Below are 20,723 nucleotides of genomic sequence, written 5' to 3'. Positions count from 1 at the left end.
AGAAGCACATTCTACAGCCAACCAGACATCAGGCTATTCTAGATCTGGTAATGTGCAATGAGTCAGGATTAATTAATGACCTCATAGTATAGGTGCCCCTAGGTTACAGTGATCATAACTTGATTAAAATTTACATTTAGTTTGAGGGAGAGAAGATTGAGTCTAGGACTAATGTTTTAAAATTAAATAAGGGCAATTAAGAAGGGTGTGAAGTTAGAGCTGGCTAAAGTAAACTGGAAAATTAGTTAATGGATAGGTCAGTAGAAATGTAGTGGCAGACATTTAAGGTGATATTTGATAACACTCAGCAGAGATACATTCCAGTGAGAAAGAAAGACTATAGGGGAAGGATGCATCATCTGTGGCTAACTAAGGAACGTAAAGATAGTATTAAATTGAAAGAAAAAAGATACAATTCCATGATGATTACTGACAGGTCAGAAGATTGGAGAGAATATAAGAAACAGCAAAGAATGACTAAAACAATAATAATGAGGGAGAATTGGAGTATGAGAAAAAGCTAGCTAGAAATATAAAAACAAATAGTAAGAATTTCTACAGGTATTTAAAAAGAAAAAGAGTAAGTACAGTGAACATTGGCCCTCCAGTGAGTGAGTCAGGGGAATTAATAATGGAAAATAAGGAAATAGCAGGCGAACTAAACAGATATTTTGCATCTGTCCTCACTGTAAAGGATACAGATAACATCCTAAAAATAATTATGAATCAGGAGGTGAGAAGGAGGGAGAAACAATGACAATCACCAGAGAAAGGGTACTGATAAAATTATTAGAACTAGAAGCTGACAAGCCCCTGGGTCCTGATGGCCTTCCTCCTCGGGTCTTAAAAGAAGCGGCTGCTGAGATAGTGCATTGATTTTGATTTTCCAAAATTCCTTAGATCCTGGAAAGGTCCTATCAGATTGGAAGATAGTGAACGTGACTCCTCTAATCAAGAAACGAGGGAGACACAAAGCAGGAAACTACAGACCAATTAGTTTAACATCTATATAGGGAAAATGCCGGAATCTGTTATTATGGCGGTTACAGCGGAGCCTTAGAAATCTCAATGCAATCAGGCAGAATGAACATGGTTTTGTGAAAGGGAAATTGTGTTTGACTAATTTATTAGAGTTCTTTGAGGAAGTAACAAGCATTGTGGATAAAGGGGAACCTGTGGATGTGATGTATTTAGATTTCGATAAGGCATTTGACAAGTTGCCACACAAAATAAGAGCTCATGGTGTAGGAGGTAACACATTAGCATGGTTGAGGATTGGTTAGCTAACAGGAAACAGGGTAGGCATAAATGGATCATTTTCAAGTTGGCAAGATGTAACAAGTGGAGTGCCACAGGGATCAGTGCTGAGGGGGCTCAACTATTTACAATCTGTATCAATCAGATTGGCTGGCAACTCTTTAGGGTGGGACTTCCTGTCCCTGAGGGGTGGAATCCCACTTTGCATAATTAAGGCCACCCTCAGAGTAATATCGCTATGGGGTAGCCAGATTTTGCATTGGCCTGGTGCCGACCGGCTTTTAGGTTGGGTGCATGGGTAATCCGCCCTCCTGTAAAATCCACCCCAAGATTGTATTAACCAAGCATAACTCTTAAGTGATATGCAAAGATATTTTAATAACCAAGAAAAGTATTGCAGGCAAGATATGCCTTTGAATTAAGAGTGAGAGACTCAGGCTTTGAAATGTTAGCTTACAGAATTTCACTCTCAATACATTTGGACTGGGAGGTATTGTGGTGCAGTGGGTAGAATCCTTGCCTCAAGCTAGAAGCTCCAGGTTCAAATCCCATCCCAGAACTTTATGGCCAAGGAAATTGTGCTCATAATGCTATCAATCAGGTTGAGTATCAACCTGCAAATCCTTTCAGCATACAGTGGCAGGTGGTAAGAGCAGGAGAGATTCCTGTCAGCCATGTTATGGAAAGAACTTTGGACCCTCTACCATCACTGTACACATGCATCGCTGTGCACATTGCCACAGCAGCTCGGACTTCCTGAGTGAGCTGTAACAGACCGCCAATGCAACCATCCTAGTAACACAAGCATCATTTGGTATTTCACACCTTTCTTCCTGTGGTAGTTATTGCCTTCACACAACAACCCTCCAGGCTTAGCATTCATGCTAATATAGCTGTTCTATGTAATGTAAAAATAGCAAGCCCATTAATAAATGAAATAATTTCACCTCAGGTCTACTATGTCTAAGTGTATTGAATCTTGTGGACAGGAAAGTCTCAACTTTAGTCTCTGGTTTGTGCTAAATTAGCTGTCTCAGCTGACATTGTTTTTTATTTGCTCATGGCATGTGGGCTTCACTGGTCAGCATTTATCGCCAATCCTTAATTGCCTTGAGAAGCTGGTAGTGATCTTCCTCCTTGAACAGCTGCAGTCCATGTGTTGTAGGTACACCTACAGTGCTGTTAGGGAGGGTGTTCCAGGATTTTGACCCATCGACAGTGAAGGAACGGCGATAGAGTTCCAGGTCAGGATGGTGAGTGGCTTGGAGGGGAACTTACAGGTGGTGGTGTTCCAACTGTTTGCTGTCCTTGTCCTTCTAGATGGTAGAGGTCATGGGTTTGGAAGGTGCTGTCTAAGGAGGCTTGGTGAGTTGCTGCAGTACACCTTGTAGGTGGTACACACTGCTGTCACTGTGCATTGGTGGTGGAGGGAGTGAATGTTTGCGGATGGGGTGCCAGTCAAGTGGGCTGCTTTGTCCTGGATAGTGTCAAGCTTCTTGAGTGTTGTTGGAGTTGCACTCATCCAGGCAAGTAGAGAGTATTCCATCATACTCCTGACTTGTGCCTTGTAGATGGTAGACTGACTTTCGGGAGTCAGGAGTTGAGTTATTTGCTGCAGGGTTCCTAGCCTCTGACCTGCTCTTGTAGCCGCAGTATTTATTTGGCTAGTTCAGTTCAGTTTCTGGTCAATGGTAACCCCCAGAATGTTGATAGTGCAGGATTCAGCGATGGTAATGCCATTGAATGTCAAGGACCAATGGTTTGAATCTTTCTTGTTAGAGATGGTCATTGCCTGGCACTTGTGTGCCCTTAGGTTATTTGCCATTTATCAGTCCAAGCCTGGATATTGTCCAGGCCTTGCTGCATTTGGACATGGATTACTTCAGCATCTGAGGAGCCACGAACAGTGCTGAACATTGTTCAATCATCAGCAAACTTGCCCACTTCTGACTTTATGTTGGAAGGAAGGTCATTGAAGCAACTGAAGGTGGTTGGGACGAAGACACTACCTTGAGGAACTCCTGGAGTGATGTCCTGGAACTGAAATGATTGACCTCCAACAACCCCAGCCATCTTCCTTTGTGCTAGGTATGACTCCAACCAGTAGAGAGTTTTTCCCTTAATTCCCATTGATCCCAGTTTTGCTAGGGCTTCTTGATGCCACACTCGGTTAAATGCTGCCTTGATGTCAAGGGCAGTCACTCTCACCTCACCTCGGGAGTTCAGCTCTTTTGTCCATGTTTGAACCAAGGCTGTAATGAGGTAGGGAGCTGAGTGACCCTGGTGGAACCCAAATTAAGTTTCAGTGAGCAGGCTATTGCTAAGCAAGTGCCGCTTGACAGCACTGTTGATGACCCCTCCATCACTTCACTGATGACCAAGAGGACACTAATGGGGCGGTAATTGGCCAGATTGGCTTTGTCCTGCTTCCTGTGTACAGGGCATACCTGGGCAATTTTCCACATTGCTGAGTAGATGCCAGTGTTGTAGCTGTACTGGAACAGCTTGGCTAGCGGTGCTGCAAGTCTTCAGTACTATTGCCAGCATATTGTCAGGGCCCATAGCCTTTGCAGTATCTCAGCTGACATGATAGCAGGGAGACCAGGAAGCTTTGCACCTTGGGTGACAGGATCATTCGTCAGGATTTCTGTCCTTGGTTACTAAACGGCAACTTCCTGCTGGAAAGTGTCTGGACCTTAGATGAAGACCAGATTGGGCAGCTTTGATTACCTCATATGTTGAATTTTTGAGTTCTGCAGAAATTGGGATGGAAGGCAGACAGGGGCTAAAAATACTGGGAACGGCCAGCATACCTATTTCTGGGACAAACTAGGTGAAAGAAGGCGGATACACAGCGGGGAGAGAGTCATGGCTGCCACAGGGAATTAGCACAAAGCCATAAAAGTTGAAGCAGTACACAAGTAGGCTTGGACAATGGTAGATAGGTGACCTTAGCATAGCACACTTGCCTGGCACTTGGACAGTATAGGGGGTTGTCACCCTCTTGGCATCGCTTGGGCAGAAGAGCAGAGGCTGCAAAGGACAATTGGGCAACCTCACAGAACCCTGGGCATCAGGAAGGCAGGAGCGGGTATAAGGAGTTGAAAGGATACAGAGGGCATAACCCTCTTTGCCAGTGTTTATACATTTATTTAACAACAGATGAAGCTTCGCAGGCACAGAAGGCATTGTGCTCCATTGTCATCACTGAAGTCTCCCAGGTGCAGCCCATTATCGAATGCACCCAAGGGGCCATCAAGGCGCTCAGTCAAAGGTCAGTAAGATTCATTAATAGAAAAGGCTTCCACTCTCTCAACATTAAAGTAGTCTGTGACTACAACAAGATCTTCTTCCATTCATGCCCAAGCTTTCCTGGTAGCTGTCATGACTCCTTCATCCTGTCAGTCCAGGCCACTGCAGCTCTTCACTTCAACTCGCAAAGTTTGTGGATGAATCCTAGGGGACAAGTGATTTCTCTTGAAGAGTTGGCTACTCACCCTCTCCGAAAGCCCCTGACAGAGGCACAAAGGAAATACAATCAATGCCATGTGCTCACTCAGACCACTATTGAGCAGGCCATTGGGCTTCCAAAGATGTGGTTCCAGTGCCTGGAGTAAACAGTAGAACTGGTGTCCTCCTGTACCTTGTTGCAAAGGTCTCACTCATTGTGGTTGTCTGCTGTTCTGTCCATCACATGGCCCTCCAGAGAGGCATAGACCTTGAGGATGGTGAGACCCTGAAATTACATAGCTCTCCCAATGAAGAGGAGGAGCAGAAGATGTGAGGAGGGGGAGGAAGTGGAGGCTGAGGGGGAGGATGCAGAATGAGGTGCTTCATCTGCACTGGACCGTGCCTGTGTGCCATGTGGCCTGAAGATTGTGGCAGAATGCCATGAATGTCACGGATTATTTGATCTAGGAATATTTCTGCCCCGCCACTCTGATCCAGTATGAAGGGCATGGTAGGAACATGAGCCTGAGGTACCTGTGCTAACACGCCTATGTAAAACATCTAATCACTTACCGACAATGAATGATACACATATGACCAGAGGCTTTGCCCTTGTCATGCAGGGACCCTTGGTTTTCTTCACCACCTCATATCACTTTCCTTGTCACAATAAAAAGTAATAAAACGAATCTCAGACACATGGCTGAAGTGTCATTTATACAGTGTAAAGAAATGGACATTGTACTAGGAGACAGTAAGAAGACAGCCCTAGTGGCCCACTCAGTGGTCCACACTATGTGGTAAGCTCTGCACTCAGCCACTCCTATGTCGCACACCCCTTGTGGCCTTGGAGGAGTTGGAGGCAATCTGCTCTCTTGTCTGCTTGTGGCTGAGATACAAGGGTGGTCGGCCTTATTGTGGAGGTGCTTGTGAGGTATCTTCAGAGACTACTGTGTCTGCAACATTGCTTCCATCACATGCCCATGTAGCACCGAGGCTCCCACTATCACGGGAGCCAAGGAGGCTGAGAATGATGATGGTATCCTGTGAAGAGTGGCACCCACATCCTCCTCCATGACACCCTCAGTCCATGTACGCGATGACTGGAGGGGGATGCCAGCAGGGTACAACTGGCACCCACTTCAAATATCTGCGCCATTTGCACTACTGATCACTCCAGACTACACATTGTGGCATCCATCCTTTGCATGCCAGAGTGCTGCTCCTGTGTCCATGCAGATTGTTGCCGCATATAGCTCTCCATGAGATTGGCCACACTCTTAATGGTGAGTTTGTGCTAATAGCCATGATTAATGGTGGTTAACATCAGCTGGATGGAGTTCATCCTCTGTCTGTGACTCTGCACTGCCTCAGCGAAGTCCAACGTGGGAGTGATCTCCTGTTGCAGTTCTAGGTACAGCCTTCTTTCTTGTGACTCCTGAGACCCTGCATCTATGTCCAGCTAAAGAGGGCTATTTCTGTCTTCCACCCTCTGAAAGGAACTGACCACATCTTCCTCTGCTTCTGATACTTTTTTCTGTCTACTAGTACCATGCTGCTCAAATTCTGACACATTGTCTAATTGCACAGGAGGACCCACCAAGGTGAGTGTATCTGCACTGGTGGACATTGCTTGTAAGGTATGACAGTGCCTCTTTGGTTTCAAACTCTGCCTGATCTGCTACTTGTGGTTGAGTGTGTCCTGTGGATGGACACCTGTATCTATAGGAGATACAAAAAAAGAGAGAGCTCGCCTTGGAGAACAGAGGCCTGTGCATTGCTGAGGCTTCCCAATGGAAATCAGTGTTTATCATGGTGTTAGATGTGATGAAGCACAATGTAACCCCTCAATGAGTGCTCTGCCTTCTGAAATCGCCATCTGCGCATCATTGCCCATTTTGACAGGGCCCACTCCCTCTTCGTCAGCGATCCTGGGTATTTCCAATGCTTGATCCACCATGTAAGTAAAGACATAAAAGTAGGGAACACCTCCTCCCATTTGGATCCTCTCTCTAGCATTGGGGCCCATTTTCCTGCATAGACAAAAATGGCAGCTGCTCCTGTTCGTTAGCAGCTGAAGGTCTCGGTTAAGACAGGTTCATAGCATTACTATGGCTCTGAGCCATTAAGTGCCTGGGAACACACCCTCCTACGTTCAAGAGAAGCAGGTGCCCTGAACTTCTGAGCTTGTGTGTCTGCTGGAGGATGTAGCCAGGGACCTGGAGTCAAAATAGTTTTTTTTCCCCAAGGGCTACTTTTGGATTTTCAGGGGCTATTTTTTGGTTTTTTGAGGGGCTCCAAAGTGACCTCAGCATTCCCAGTACAGCTAAAACAGTGGTATCTACCCAGCAATGCCTAGGTATGTCTTTCCACAAAAAGCAGGGCCAATCCAACCTGGCCAATTACTGCCCCATCAGTCTACTCTCGATCACCAGCAAAGTGACATTGACAGTGCTATTAAGTGGCGCTTACTCAGCAATAACCTGCTCACTGAAGCTTAATTTGGGTTCTGCCAGGGCCACTCAGCTCCTGACCTCATTACACCTGAACTCAAGAGGTGAGGTGAGAGTGACTGCCCTCGACATCAGGACAGCATTTGACCGAGTGTGGCATCAAGTAGCCGTAGCAAAACTGGAGTCAAGGGAATCGGGGGAAAGCTCTCCACTGGTTGGAGTCATACCCAGCACAAAGGAAGATGGTTGTGGTTGTTGGAGGTCAATCATTTCAGTTCCAGGACATCACTGCAGGAGTTCCTCAGGTGTAGTATCCTCGGCCCAGCCACCTTCAGCTGCTTCATCAATGACCTTTGTTTCATCATAAGATCAAAAGTAGGGATGTTTGGTGATGATTACACAATGTTCAGCAACATTCGTGACTCCTCCAGATACAGAAGTAGTCCATGCCCAAATGCAGGAAGATCTGGACAATATCCAGGCTTGGGTTGGCAAGTGGAGAGTAACATTTACAAGTGTCAAGCAATGACTATCCCCACCAAGAGAGAATCTAACCATTGCCAGCTGACATTCAATGGCATTACCATCACTGAATCCCCCACTATCAACATCCTGGGGGTTACCATTGACCAGAAACTGAACTGGACCAGCCATATAAATACTGTGGCTACAAGAGCAGGTCAGAGGCTAGGAATCCTGCGGCGAGTAACTTACCTCCTGACTCCCCAGAGCCTGTCCACCATCTACAAGACACAAGTCAGGAGTGTGATGGAATACTCCCCACTTGCCTGGATGAGTGCAGCTCCAACAACACTCAAGAAGCTCAACACCATCCAGGACAAAGCAATCTGTTTGATTGGTACCCCTTCCACAAACATTTACTCCCTCCACCACCGATGCATAATGGCAACAGTGTTGTTATGGCACAGCCGATGGTGAAGGCTGAGTTGTTCAAATCCCAAAGGGAAACAAATGCTATGACTTGTTTTGCTATTTGTATAAATTTTTGGGATGTGTGCCCTGAATTCAGTAGCAAAAGACCACCAAGTCTTCTAGGTTTTTACAAAACTAGATTAAACATTAATTAATAGAAGAAATGACTTTAAATATGTACATAGATCTACAAATTACTATTATGATAATTTCTAAATCCCCTATTCAATCTAACTCCCTGTTACACTTTCGTTAAGGCAACAGTAAGACACGTGGATTTTAAAAAAACCAGCAAAAAAACATGATTTTCTGGACAAGTCAACTTCCAAGTGAGTTTTCTTAACTTCAGTCCTTTGAAGACAGCGGCTTGAGGCATAGGTGCTAAAGGCTTTTTCACACACTTGTAAGACCTTAAAAATGCCTTCCCTTACACATAGCCCTTGCTCCTTCTTTATACATGTCTTCCTCTTTCAATAAAAAAAAAGCATTGGGCATAATTTCGCCCTTGGTGGGCATGTGGGTCCCACCGGCTCGGTGATGGGCGGACAGCCGACCCCCGCCACTGAAATGGGGCCTGCCGCCAATTGAGGCCCGACCAGCGGCCTGCCCATCAGGAAGCGCTATGTGCTCCCTGTGCGGAGGGGGGAGGGAATCCCCAGCTGTCAAAGTGCGCACTTTCGCTCCTTGAGACTAAGTGGTGTCTCAGGGAGATTAGTGACAGTCTAAAAAACTTTAAACAATGGAAAAATAAAAATATTATTAACATGTCCCCCTCATGTGACAATGTCACACAAGATGGGACATGTTAACAAAAAGGACATAAACTTTATTAAACTTTTTAAAAACGGGCATGAAACCTCATCCTGCCAGTGGATGAGATTTCATACACTATCAGAAGCCCGCTGGGGCTCCTGGCCCGCCCGCCAGCCTTAAGCTTGGACGGGCAGGTCTTTAATTATCTTAATTAGCCTGTCAATGGCCTCAATTGGCCATTGACAGGTTGGCGGGCGGACAGCTGATTTCGCTGTCCATCCGCCTTCCTAAAAATTTAAAGGGACCCGGATGACGTCGGGGGTTCCTCCCGTCAACGAGTGGGCCCCGCCCCCAAATTGCTGACGGAAAAATTCTGGCCATTGTTTCACCATGTCTTTGGACCTTATCTCCCTGATAATAAAGCCCTGTCATAGCACTAAGTTTTACCAGTAATCTTTGGAAAAAAATAAACACACCGTTTCTAAACTTCACCTGGCTAGGTGACACATTTTCCCCACCCCCCCAACTTTGAAGACAGTCTAGTCTGGCTTATTTCAAAATGCAAATGTTCCCTTGACACCCATGCTTATCTAATTAACATTTCAAACCTAACCTCTCATCTTAGAACAAAACACCCAAACTAGCTGCCTCTAATTCAATTAAATCTCTCTCTCTCACACACAAACACAAAAAGACACATGGACACATCCCACTATTACTCTATTCTACAATAAATTCCAATAATATTATGAGAATTATTATATTTCCTTGACCAGCGTGTACCATCTACAAGATGCAGTAGAAACTCAGCAAGACTCCTTAGCACCTTCCAAACCCACAACCGCTACATCTAGAAGGGCGAGCACTAGATACTTGGGAACACCACTATCTGGAAGTTCCCCTCCAAGCCACACACCTTCCTGACTAGGAAATATATCGCCGTTCCTTCATTGTCGCTGGGTCAAAATCTTGGAACTCAATCACAAACAGCACTGTGTGTGTACCTATACCACAGGGACTGGAGCAGTTTAAGAAGGCACCTCACCACCACCTTCTCAAGGGCAATTAGAGGTGGGCAGTAAATGCTGGCCTAGCCAGCAAAGCCCAGATCCAGTAAATGAATAAAAAAAATACACTGTACAGTGCGCTGGCACCCATACACCTGACACCTTCCTACCCAACACTCACCGCAAACTGTACAGTGTTCTGATACCCATACATCCGACACCCGTCGACCCAACACTCACACCAAAACGTACAGTGTTTTATACTTATATATCTGACAGCCGCCTACCCAACACTCACTCCAAACTGTACAGTGCTCTGACACCCATATATCGAACACCCGCCTACCCGACACTTACACCAAACTGCACAGTGCTCCGACACCTATACGTCTGACATCCACCTCCCCAACAGTCACACCAAACTGTAGTGTTTTTTACCCATATATCTGACACCCGCCTACCCAATACTCACTCCAAACTGCACAGTGCTCTGACCCCCGCCTACCCAATATTCACCCCAAACCGTACAGTGATCTGACACCCGCCTACCCAATATTCACCCCAAACCGTACAGTGATCTGACACCCGCCTACCCAATATTCGCCCCAAACCGTACAGTGATCTGACACCCATACATCTGACATCCGCCTACCCAACATTCACCTCAAACTGTACAGTGCTCTGACACCCATACATCTGACATCCGCCTACCCAATATTCACCCCAAACCATACAGTGATCTGACACCTGCCTACCCAATATTCGCCCCAAACCATACAGTGCTCTGACACCCATACATCTGACATCCGCCTACCCAACATTCACCTCAAACTGTACAGTGCTCTGACACCCATACATCTGACATCCGCCTACCCAATATTCACCCCAAACCGTACAGTGATCTGACACCCGCCTACCCAACGTTCACCCCAAACCGTACAGTGATCTGACACCCACCTACCCAATATTCGCCCCAAACCATACAGTGCTCTGACACCCATACATTTGACATCCACCTACCCAACATTCACCTCAAACTGTACAGTGCTCTGACACCCATACACCTGACACCCGCCTACCCAACACTCACTCCAAACTGTACAGTGCTCTGATACCCATTCATCTGACCCCTTCTACCCAACACTCACTCCAAACTGTACAGTGCTCTGAGACCCATACATCTGACACCCCCCTACCCAACACGCATCAAAAACGAACCGATCCAACAATCACCCCAAACCGCACATTATTCTGACACCCATACATCTGACACCCGCCTACCCAACATTCATAAAAAACTGATCGACCCAACACTCACTCCAAACTGTACAGTGTTTTCACGCCCATACTTCAACACCTCCCTACCCAACTATATGTGTGACTGCAAACTATATAGCACCCTGTTAACCATACACCCGACACCAGCCTACCCAATACACTCCAAACTCTACAGTGCTCTGATATCCATACAACCAACACCCACTGACCCAACACTTACCAATAAATAACTAATTGCCCTCATTATTACAAAAATAATCATGAGAATTTGGACTCACATGAGCATTATGAAACAGAGTGACCCCGTACCTGATCGGAGGAGTGCAGTAAATTCGGGGTTGCTGCAGTCGCCTGCAAAGCAGAAGCAGTGTTCTCACTTTATCTTCAGACTGTAGCTCAAGCAAACTTACGGAACATTTAGCAGTCAACTAATAACTTATTTATTGTGGTTTCATATTATTAAATCTGATCTAGGTCACAGTCTTCAAACTGAAGACCACATAGCTATAACTCATTTCTCCCATTAGTAAAAGTCCCTGTTGCCCTGCACTGCATTTTGAAATGGGTTCTTTAACTTTTTGTGGTTTATAGTATGACTATAATTCTCTTCTAGATGGTTTATTTGGTCAGAGGGTGAAGTAAACAAATGCACTGTAATTACCTTCCCATCGCTTCAGCTGAGAGCTCATTCACATTGTTTCTGTATTTCGGGGATTTCCTATTGGGTGGTCTGCTTTGAAGATGATATTTTGCCTTAATTTATCTGCTGGGGAGTTTTATTATTGTGGTCAAATCTAATAAGGGATAATCTTGGAAATGTAGGACCCGAATGAACTTGTGATCTTGCATGAGAGTTTGGCGATGGGATGAGTTAAACTCTAGTCACATCCACAAGAGAAAAAAGTTTGCCAGCATTCTCTCTCTTCCTTCCCATTTCATAGTTTACTTCAATTTTTCCTTTCTCTTCAGCTCTTCTTGTGTTCAGTCTCGGTTTCCTATACTCCAGGAAGGAACATGGCCTAGTTCCTGGCCTCTCAATATATCTTTAATCTAGTTGGTTTAAGCTGTTTGAGTATTTATGAAGGATGGTCCTTCTCTTTTTCCCTGGACTTTGAATGGAAACTCATTAACTGATTATTCATGGACAGGATCCCTTGTTTCTGAGTAATCCATTAAATCTTTGTTTATGCTTTTTTAATCAAATACACATTGGCCTGAATTTTGCACTTGGCACAGGAGCGCGATTGGAGGGATCGGAAGCGATGTGAAATCCACTCCTACTCTGCGTCGGTTCCCAACAGTGTTTTCACATTGGCTGGCCAATTAACTGCCAATTAACAATGAGTGAAACACACTCAGTGATAGTGGGGTGGGTGCCAAGAACAAGTGAGGGTGCAGGCGGGCTGACACAAGCTCCCTAAGGGCTGACAACTGCTGTGAAGATGCCTCAGGGAGTTACAGAATTGTTGGAGGGATATCAGCTCACAAGGAATGATCCAAGCTATCTAAATGACACAATGAACAACTGACAGCAATGCTCATGAATCATCAGACCTCAAACACATTCAGGCCTTTAATCACACCCTGGATCAAGAATAGTGGAAAAATGTGAACGCTGCCTGGCTGATTGGCCCACACACCAAGTGTAAAAGTGCACAGGGCACGTAAAATTCAGGACAATCGCATATTTAATTAACTTAATTGCCCTTTTAATTGTCAGCGGGCTGCTTCCAACTCTCACACGTGCCCACGGATGTAATATCTTGCAAGGGCACCATGACATTGGGAAGCGCACCTCATCTTCCCGTGAGATTTTACGTGAGTTCACATCGGGTGGGTCCGCTCAAGTTCTGTAAAATTCTGGCCATTATGTACATCAGGGCCACAGGAAAAGTTTTAGTGTCAACTGTTCTGATCCTTGACCAGGTTTATTTCATTTCATAGGGGAAATCCTCAATAAATACTTACTAGTTGTTCTGTCCTAGAGACCATACATTGTCTGTTTGAGCAGTTTCTTTGTATTTCACACCTTTTCCCTTTCATTGTCTCAGGTGAAATCATCAGCCACCATTCCCTTACAGTCTGGAACTCTCTTCTCAAATTCCTTTGACTTATCATCTGTTTTCCTTGTTTCAAAGTTATTTCTTCGAGTGTGCTTCTGATCTCCTTCCCTAATGCCTCTCCTTGGATGACCATTGCTTCCCCTGGTAAAGCTTGGAATGTTCACTCAAAGGCAGTGTGTAAAGGTAAACAATTGTTCTCTTTGTCCCTAATTTCAGTAAAAGAGCTGTGTTACCCATCCCTTCTCCTGAATGGGTAATGGCACATAATATGGTACAGGGGGAGCAGATCACCACAAAATCACAGGAATGTTACAGTGCAGTAAGAGGCCATTTGGCCCATCGTATTGGCACCGGCTCTCCAAATGAGCAACTCACCTCGTTCCATTCTCCCACCTTCTCCCCGTAAGCCCGCACATTCTTTCTTTTCAAATAACAGATATTTGAATGCTTCAGCTGAACCTGCCTCCACCACACCCTTAGACAGAACATTGCAGACCCAAACCACTTGCTGGGTGAAAAAGCTTTTTCTCATATCACTATTGCTTCTTTTACTAATTACATTGAATCTGTGCCCTCTTGTTCTCAATCTTTTCACAAGTGGGAACCTTATCTACCATGCCCAGACTCCTCATGATTTTGAATACCTCTATCAAATCTCCTTTCAGCCTTCCTTCTTCTAAGGAAAACATTCCTAACTTCTCCGATCTATCTTCATAACAGAAGTTCCCCATCCCAGGGACCAGTCTTGTGAATCTTTTCTGTGCCATGACACAGATCATAGCCCTGAATTACTTAAGGACATATTGAACTTTTAAGTAAGACGTGTTTTTTTAAAAAAGGACAAACAAACACAAACTGGCTGAGACTGTAAAGTAAATACTTGCTGAAAAATTCTTATGTGGACTACACTTGATCATCCAATCCAGAGACAATGTCACATGTAAAAAGGCGTCAAGGCTTACTTCAGAGAGAGTCACTTCAAAGAAAGAAATGCAATGCAAAAAACTGAATTGTAATCTCCAGTGGTTGCGGAGATAATGGAGTCTGATTACCATCTCAGCAGAAACCATCTCCTGTGAGTTATATCCTAGACTATGGACATGATGTGAGTTGAAAGAAAGCAGTTTCTGAGTAAAAGACATGTTTGTTTTTTACCTTCCAGAATGCACAAGAAAAGGGATTAAAAGCCAACTGTTTTGGTGTCTGTGTGCTAGTCTGGTGATCTGTTCTGGTGCTAGTGTGTGCGGTGACAGTCACAACTGAAGGACATCAACTAGGCATCCTAGAGCTTGCCAGTAAAAGTCTTTCTCTGATGCTGGAGGCAAGTCACAAGTCAGCAATGCCACAGTTGAAAAGGGAACAGGACAATTCCTTTCAGCTAACCTCCAGAACCAAGAATCTCCACAACAACTGCTCAACTGCCAAAGTCAACTCTACCAGAATCATCCAACTTATTGGCTGCAATGTTTCACCATCTACTTTTCATAGACAAGCTGAAGACTGATTTGTATGTCTTTTTAAGCCTTTAGTTTTGGACTCACTTCGCGTTTTTAATCTGTGTGTTTTTGTTTTCTGTTTTTATTAATTTTTCTTGTGTTTTAGTAACTAATAAACTCACTCTCTCTTTGACTCAAGAAAGCCTGGTTAAATTGTTCCTTCTAAAACATAAATACATTTGGACTGGGAAAAGGTATCCACAAGGGAAGGGATCCTTTTTAACTTAACCTTGTTGCGGCCAATTGAGGGGGTTGAATAAAGAAGGGGAGCCAGTTCATCCCTGCTCACCTGGGAGCATAACAATTTGGGGTATCTCATCCGGGATCATAACAAATTGGGGGACCTCGCCCAGGGACCGTCTCTCTTCAATGCCTTCACATCCTTTCTAAAGTGTGGCGCACAGAACTGGACCAATACTCCAGCTGAGGCACAGCAGCTTCTCAGGGTAGTGTTCTAGGCCCAACCATTTCAGTTGCTTCATCATCTTCAGCTGTTTGGAGTCATACCCAGCAAAAAGGAAGATGGTTGTGGTTGTTGGAGGTCAATTGTCTCAGACCCAGGACATTACTGCAGGAGTTCCTCAGGGTAGTGTCCTAGGCCCAACCATCTTCAGCAATGACCTTCCTTCCATTATAAGGTCAGAAGTGGGGATGTTCGTTGATGATTGAACAATGTTCAGCGCCATTTGCGACTCTTCAGGTACAGAAGTAGTCCATGTCCAAATGCAGCCAGACCTGGATGATATTGAGGCTTGGGTTGACAAGTGGCAAGTAACATTTGCATCACACAAGTGCCAGGCAATGACCATCTTCAACAAGAGAGAATCTAACCATCACCCCTTAATATTCAATGGCATTACCATTGCTGAACCCCTTACTATCAACATCCTGGGATTACTATTGACCTGAAACTGAACTGGACTAGCCACATAAATACTGTGGCTATAAGAGCAGGTCAGAGGCGAGGAATCCTGTGGCGAGTAACTCACCTCCTGACTCCCCAAAGCCTGTCCACCATCTACAAGGCACAAGCCAGGAGTGTGATGGAATACTCCCCACCTTCCTGGATGTGTGCAGCTCCAACAACACTCAAGAAGCTTGACACCAACCAGGACAACACAGCCTGCTTGATTGGCACCACATCCACAAACATTCACTCTCTCCACCACCAACATTCAACCCCAGCACCAAAGCACAGTGGCAGCAGTGTGTAACATCTACAAGATGCATTGCAGAAACTCACCAAGGCTCCTTAGGCTGCACCTTCCAAACCACGACCACTACCATCTCAAAGGACAAGGGCAGCAGATACATGGGAACATCACCACCTGGAAGTTCCCCTCCAATCCACTCACCACCCTGACTTGGAATTATATCGCCGTTCCTTCACCGTTGCTACATCAAAGTCCTGGAACTCCCTCCGTAACAGCACTGTGGGTATACTTACACCACATGGACTGTAACAGTTCAAGAAGGCAGCTCACCACCACCTTCTCAAGGGCAATTAGGGATGGGCATTACATGCTGGCCTAACCAGTGAAGCCCACATCCCATGAATGAATGAATAAAAAGAATTTTAAAAAGGCTGAACTAGTGACTTATAAAAGTTCAACATAACTTCTTTGCTCTTGTACTCTATGCCACTATTAACAAAGTCCAGGACACTGTATACTTTATTAACTATGCTCTCAACTGTCCTGCCATTTTCAACAACTTGTGCACACATACACTCAGGCCTCTCTGCTGGTGCACCCCCTTTAGAGTTGTACCCTTTATTTTATATTGTTTTTCCATGTTCTTTCTACTAAAATTAATCACTTCAAATATGTGAATGGACAAAACAAAAACAGAATTACCTGGAAAAACTCAGCAGGTCTGGCAGCATCGGCGGAGAAGAAAAGAGTTGACGTTTCGAGTCCTCATGACCCTTCGACAGAACTTGAGTTCGAGTTCAAGAAAGAGTTGAAATATAAGCTGGTTTAAGGTGTGTGGGGGGGGCGGAGAGAGAGAGAGAGAGAAGTGGAGGGGGTTGGTGTGGTTGTAGGGACAAACAAGCAGTGATAGAAGCAGATCATCAAAAGATGTCACCAACAATAGAACAAAAGAACACATAGGTGTTAAAGTTGATGATATTATCTAAACGAATGTGCTAATTAAGAATGGATGTAGGGCACTCAAGGTATAGCTCTAGTGGGGGTGGGGAGAGCATAACAGATTTTAAAATATTTAAAAGTAATGGAAATAGGTGGGAAAAGAAAAATCTATATAATTTATTGGAAAAAAAACAAAAGGAAGGGGGAAGCAGAAAGGGGGTGGGGATGGGGGAGAGAGCTCAAGACCTAAAGTTGTTGAATTCAATATTCAGTCCGGAAGGCTGTAAAGTGCCTAGTCGGAAGATGAGGTGTTGTTCCTCCAGTTTGCGTTGGGCTTCACTGGAACAATGCAGCAAGCCAAGAACAGACATGTGGGCAAGTGAGCAGGGTGGAGTGTTAAAATGGCGAGCGACAGGGAGGTTTGGGTCATTCTTGCAGACAGACCGCGGGTGTTCTGCAAAGCGCTCGCCCAGTTTATGTTTGGTCTCCAATGTAGAGGAGACCACATTGGGAGCAACGAATGCAGTAGACTAAGTTGGGGGAGATGCAAGTGAAATGCTGCTTCACTTGAAAGGAGTGTTTGGGTCCTTGGACGGTGAGGAGAGAGGAAGTAAAGGGGCAGGTGTTGCATCTTTTGCGTGGGCATGGGGTGGTGCCATAGGAGGGGGTTGAGGAGTAGGGGGTGATGGAGGAGTGGACCAGGGTGTCCTGGAGGGAGCGATCCCTACGGAATGCCGATAGGGGGGGTGAAGGGAAGATGTGTTTGGTGGTGGCATCATGCTGGAGTTGGCGGAAATGGCGGAGGATGATCCTTTGAATGCGGAGGCTGGTGGGGTGATAAGTGAGGACAAGGGGGACCCTATCATGTTTCTGGGAGGGTGGAGAAGGCGTGAGGGCGGATGCGCGGGAGATGGGCCGGACGCGGTTGAGGGCCCTGTCAACGACCGTGGGTGGAAAACCTCGGTTAAGGAAGAAGGAGGACATGTCAGAGGAACTGTTTTTGAAGGTAGCATCATCGGAACAGATGCGACGGAGGCGAAGGAACTGAGAGAATGGGATGGAGTCCTTACAGGAAGCGGGGTGTGAGGAGCTGTAGTCGAGGTAGCTGTGGGAAATGGACTATGCAAATGGACAATTCACATAAGCAAATGAACATTGTATTTTAATAAAGTAACATTCAAAATGAACACGAGCAAACTTTCTCATTCCTGACATCATGCTACAAAAGCCTCAGGGAACTGAGGTGATTCTCTGATAAAAGCTTGCTCCTGGGAGTGAGTTGCTGCTGACTGCATCTCTTGAACTTGGTCTTTGTAGTCTGGTATGCTTTGGTATATCAACTTGCGCACAACAAGCTCCCAGAAACAGCAATGTGACAATGGTTAGATAATCTTAATTTAGGTGTGTTTTATGAATGAATATTGGACAGCAATCTCTTCCAAGTGGGTAGGGCTAATGCAAAGCATCTGTATGACATACAAGATTATTTAGGAGAACATTTAGGAGACAGTGATCATTGTGTGTTTTAGGATGATAATAGAAAAGTATGATAGGCAATCCAGAGTAAGAATAATTAACTGAACGAGAGCTGACTTCGACGGGGCATGAATCGAGTTGGGCCAGATAGACTGGAACGAAAGATTGGCGGGAAAAACTGTAGCTAAACAATGGGCTACCTTCCAAAAAGAATTGGTTTGGGCACAGTATATTCCATCGAAAGGGAAAGGTAGGACAAACAAATCCAGAGCTCCTTGGATAAAAAAGGAGATAGAAATTAAGATAATGAAGAAAAAGTGCACTTATGACAGGCGTCAGGTAGAAAAAACAATTAAGAACCAAGAGGGATACAGGAGGTTCAGAGGGGAGATGAAAAAGCATATTAGAGAAGCAAAGAGGGGTTACGGTGCAAGACTGGCAGCCAACATAAAGGGGAATCCCAAAGTCTTCCATAGACATATAAATAGTAAAAGGGTGGTAAAAGGAGAAATAGAGCCGTTTAGGGACCTAAAAGGGAATTTACACATGGGCGAAGGGGCCATGGCTGAGATATTAAGTGAATACTTTGCATCCGTCTTTACCAAGGAGCTGGATGCTATCCAGGCCATAGTGACAGACAAGGAAACTCTGATACTAGAAGGGTTCAAAATTGAGAAGGAGGAAGTGTTGAATAGACTGTCGGTACTTAAAGTTGACAAGGCATAGGGCCGGATGAGATGCATCCAAGGATATTGAAGGAAGTGAGAATAGAAATTGCAGGGGCACTGGCCATGATTTTTCAGTCTTCTCTAGACTCAGGGGAGGTGCCAGAGGACTGGAGAATTGCAAACATTACACCCTTGTTCAAAAAAGGTTGTAAGGATAAGCCCAGCAATTACAGACCAGTCAGTTTAACTTCAGTACCAGAACAGAAAATGCTGGAAAAACTCAGCAAGCCTAACAGCACCTGTGGAGTAAAAATTTTTACTTCTCTTTAGCTCTGAAGAAGAGTCATACGGACTCGAAACATTAACTTTATTTTTTTTCTCTCCACAGATGCTGTTAGACCTGAATTTTTCCAGCATTTTCTGTTTTTGTTTCAGATTTCCAGCATCCGCAGTTTTTTGCTTTTATCTTCGAGTTTAACTTCAATGGTGGGCAGGATTCTAGAAACAACTATTCAGGATAGAATTAGTAGTCACATGGAAAAATATGGGTTGATAAGGAAGAGCCAGCATGGATTTCTAAAGGGGAAACCGTGTTTAACTAACTTAACTAAGTTTTTTGAAGAGGTAACAGAGAAGGCTGATGAGGGTAATGCTGTTGATGTGGTGTACATGGACTTGCAAAAGGCTTTTAACACGGTGTCACACAACAGACTTGTGAGAAGAGTTATTGCTAATGGAATAAAAGGGACAATAACAAGGTGGATACAAAATTGGCTGAAAAATAAGCAGTGAGCAATGGTCAATGGATATTTTTCGGGCTGGAGGAAGGTTTATAGTGGAATTCCCCAAGGGTCGGCATTGGGACCCTTGCTTTTCCTGATATGTATTAATGATCTAGATCTTGGTGTGCAGGGGACAATTTCAAAGTTTGCGGATGATACGAATCTCTGGAGTGTTGTGAACTGCAAGGAGGATAGTGTGGAACTTCATGAGGATATAGACAAGTTGGTGGAGTGGGCACATAGTTGGCAGATGAAGTTCAGCGTGGAGAAGTGTGAGGTGATGCATTTTGGTAAGAAGAACATGGACAGACAATATAAAATAAGGGGTGAAATTTTGAAGGGGCTGCAGAAAGACCATTCATAGATCAGCATATAGTATCCTGGGCTTTACTAATAGGGGCATAGGGTACAAGAGCAAGGAGGTCATGCTGAATTTATATAAGACACTCATTAGACCTCGGCTGGAATATTGTGTACAGTTCTGGGCACCAAATTATAAGAAGGATGTAAACACATTGGAGAGAGTGCAGAAGAGGTTTACAAGAATGGTTCCAGGGTTGAGAAACTTCAGCTATGAAGATAGATTGGAGAGGCTGGGACCCTTTTTCTTGGAGATAAGAAGGCTAAGAGGTGATTTCATAGAGATGTTTCATATCAAGAGGTGGCTGGCCAGATAGATAGGGAGAAGCTGTTTCCACTTGTAAAAGGATCAAGAATGAGAGGGCACAGATTTAAAGTGATTTGCAAAAGAAGCAAATGTGATGTGAGAAAATACTTTTTCACTCAACGAGTGGCTTGGGTCTGGAACGCACTGGCTGGAAGTGCAGTGGAGGCAGCCTCAAACGAGGCATTCAAGAGTGCATTTGATGATTATTTAAACAATGTGCAGTGGTATGGTTAAAGGCAGGGCAATGGCATTAGGTCATATCGCTCATTTGGAGAGCTGGTGCAGATACGATGGGCTGAATGGCCTCCTTCTGTGCTGTTAAAATTCTGTGATTCTGTGAAAGTATG

At 44.8% G+C, this 20,723-nt stretch overlaps 1 protein-coding gene across 1 annotated transcript in view; it reads left to right on the top strand.

The window, feature by feature from the left end:
* spc24 (SPC24 component of NDC80 kinetochore complex) overlaps window positions 1–14,794 on the top strand; it is a 145,597-nt gene extending 130,803 nt beyond the window's left edge. Inside the window, exon 7 of the mRNA XM_041177104.1 lies at window positions 14,357–14,794. Within this exon, the coding sequence (XP_041033038.1) occupies window positions 14,357–14,416 (60 nt within the window). The 3' untranslated portion in view covers window positions 14,417–14,794. The remainder of the gene's footprint in view (window positions 1–14,356) is intronic.
* The last annotated feature ends 5,929 nt before the right edge of the window (window positions 14,795–20,723 follow it).

The sequence above is a fragment of the Carcharodon carcharias genome, chromosome 30 (genome assembly GCF_017639515.1).
Source record: "Carcharodon carcharias isolate sCarCar2 chromosome 30, sCarCar2.pri, whole genome shotgun sequence".
Classification (NCBI taxonomy): Eukaryota; Metazoa; Chordata; class Chondrichthyes; order Lamniformes; family Lamnidae; genus Carcharodon; species Carcharodon carcharias.
This window is presented reverse-complemented; position numbering and strand designations above follow the sequence as displayed.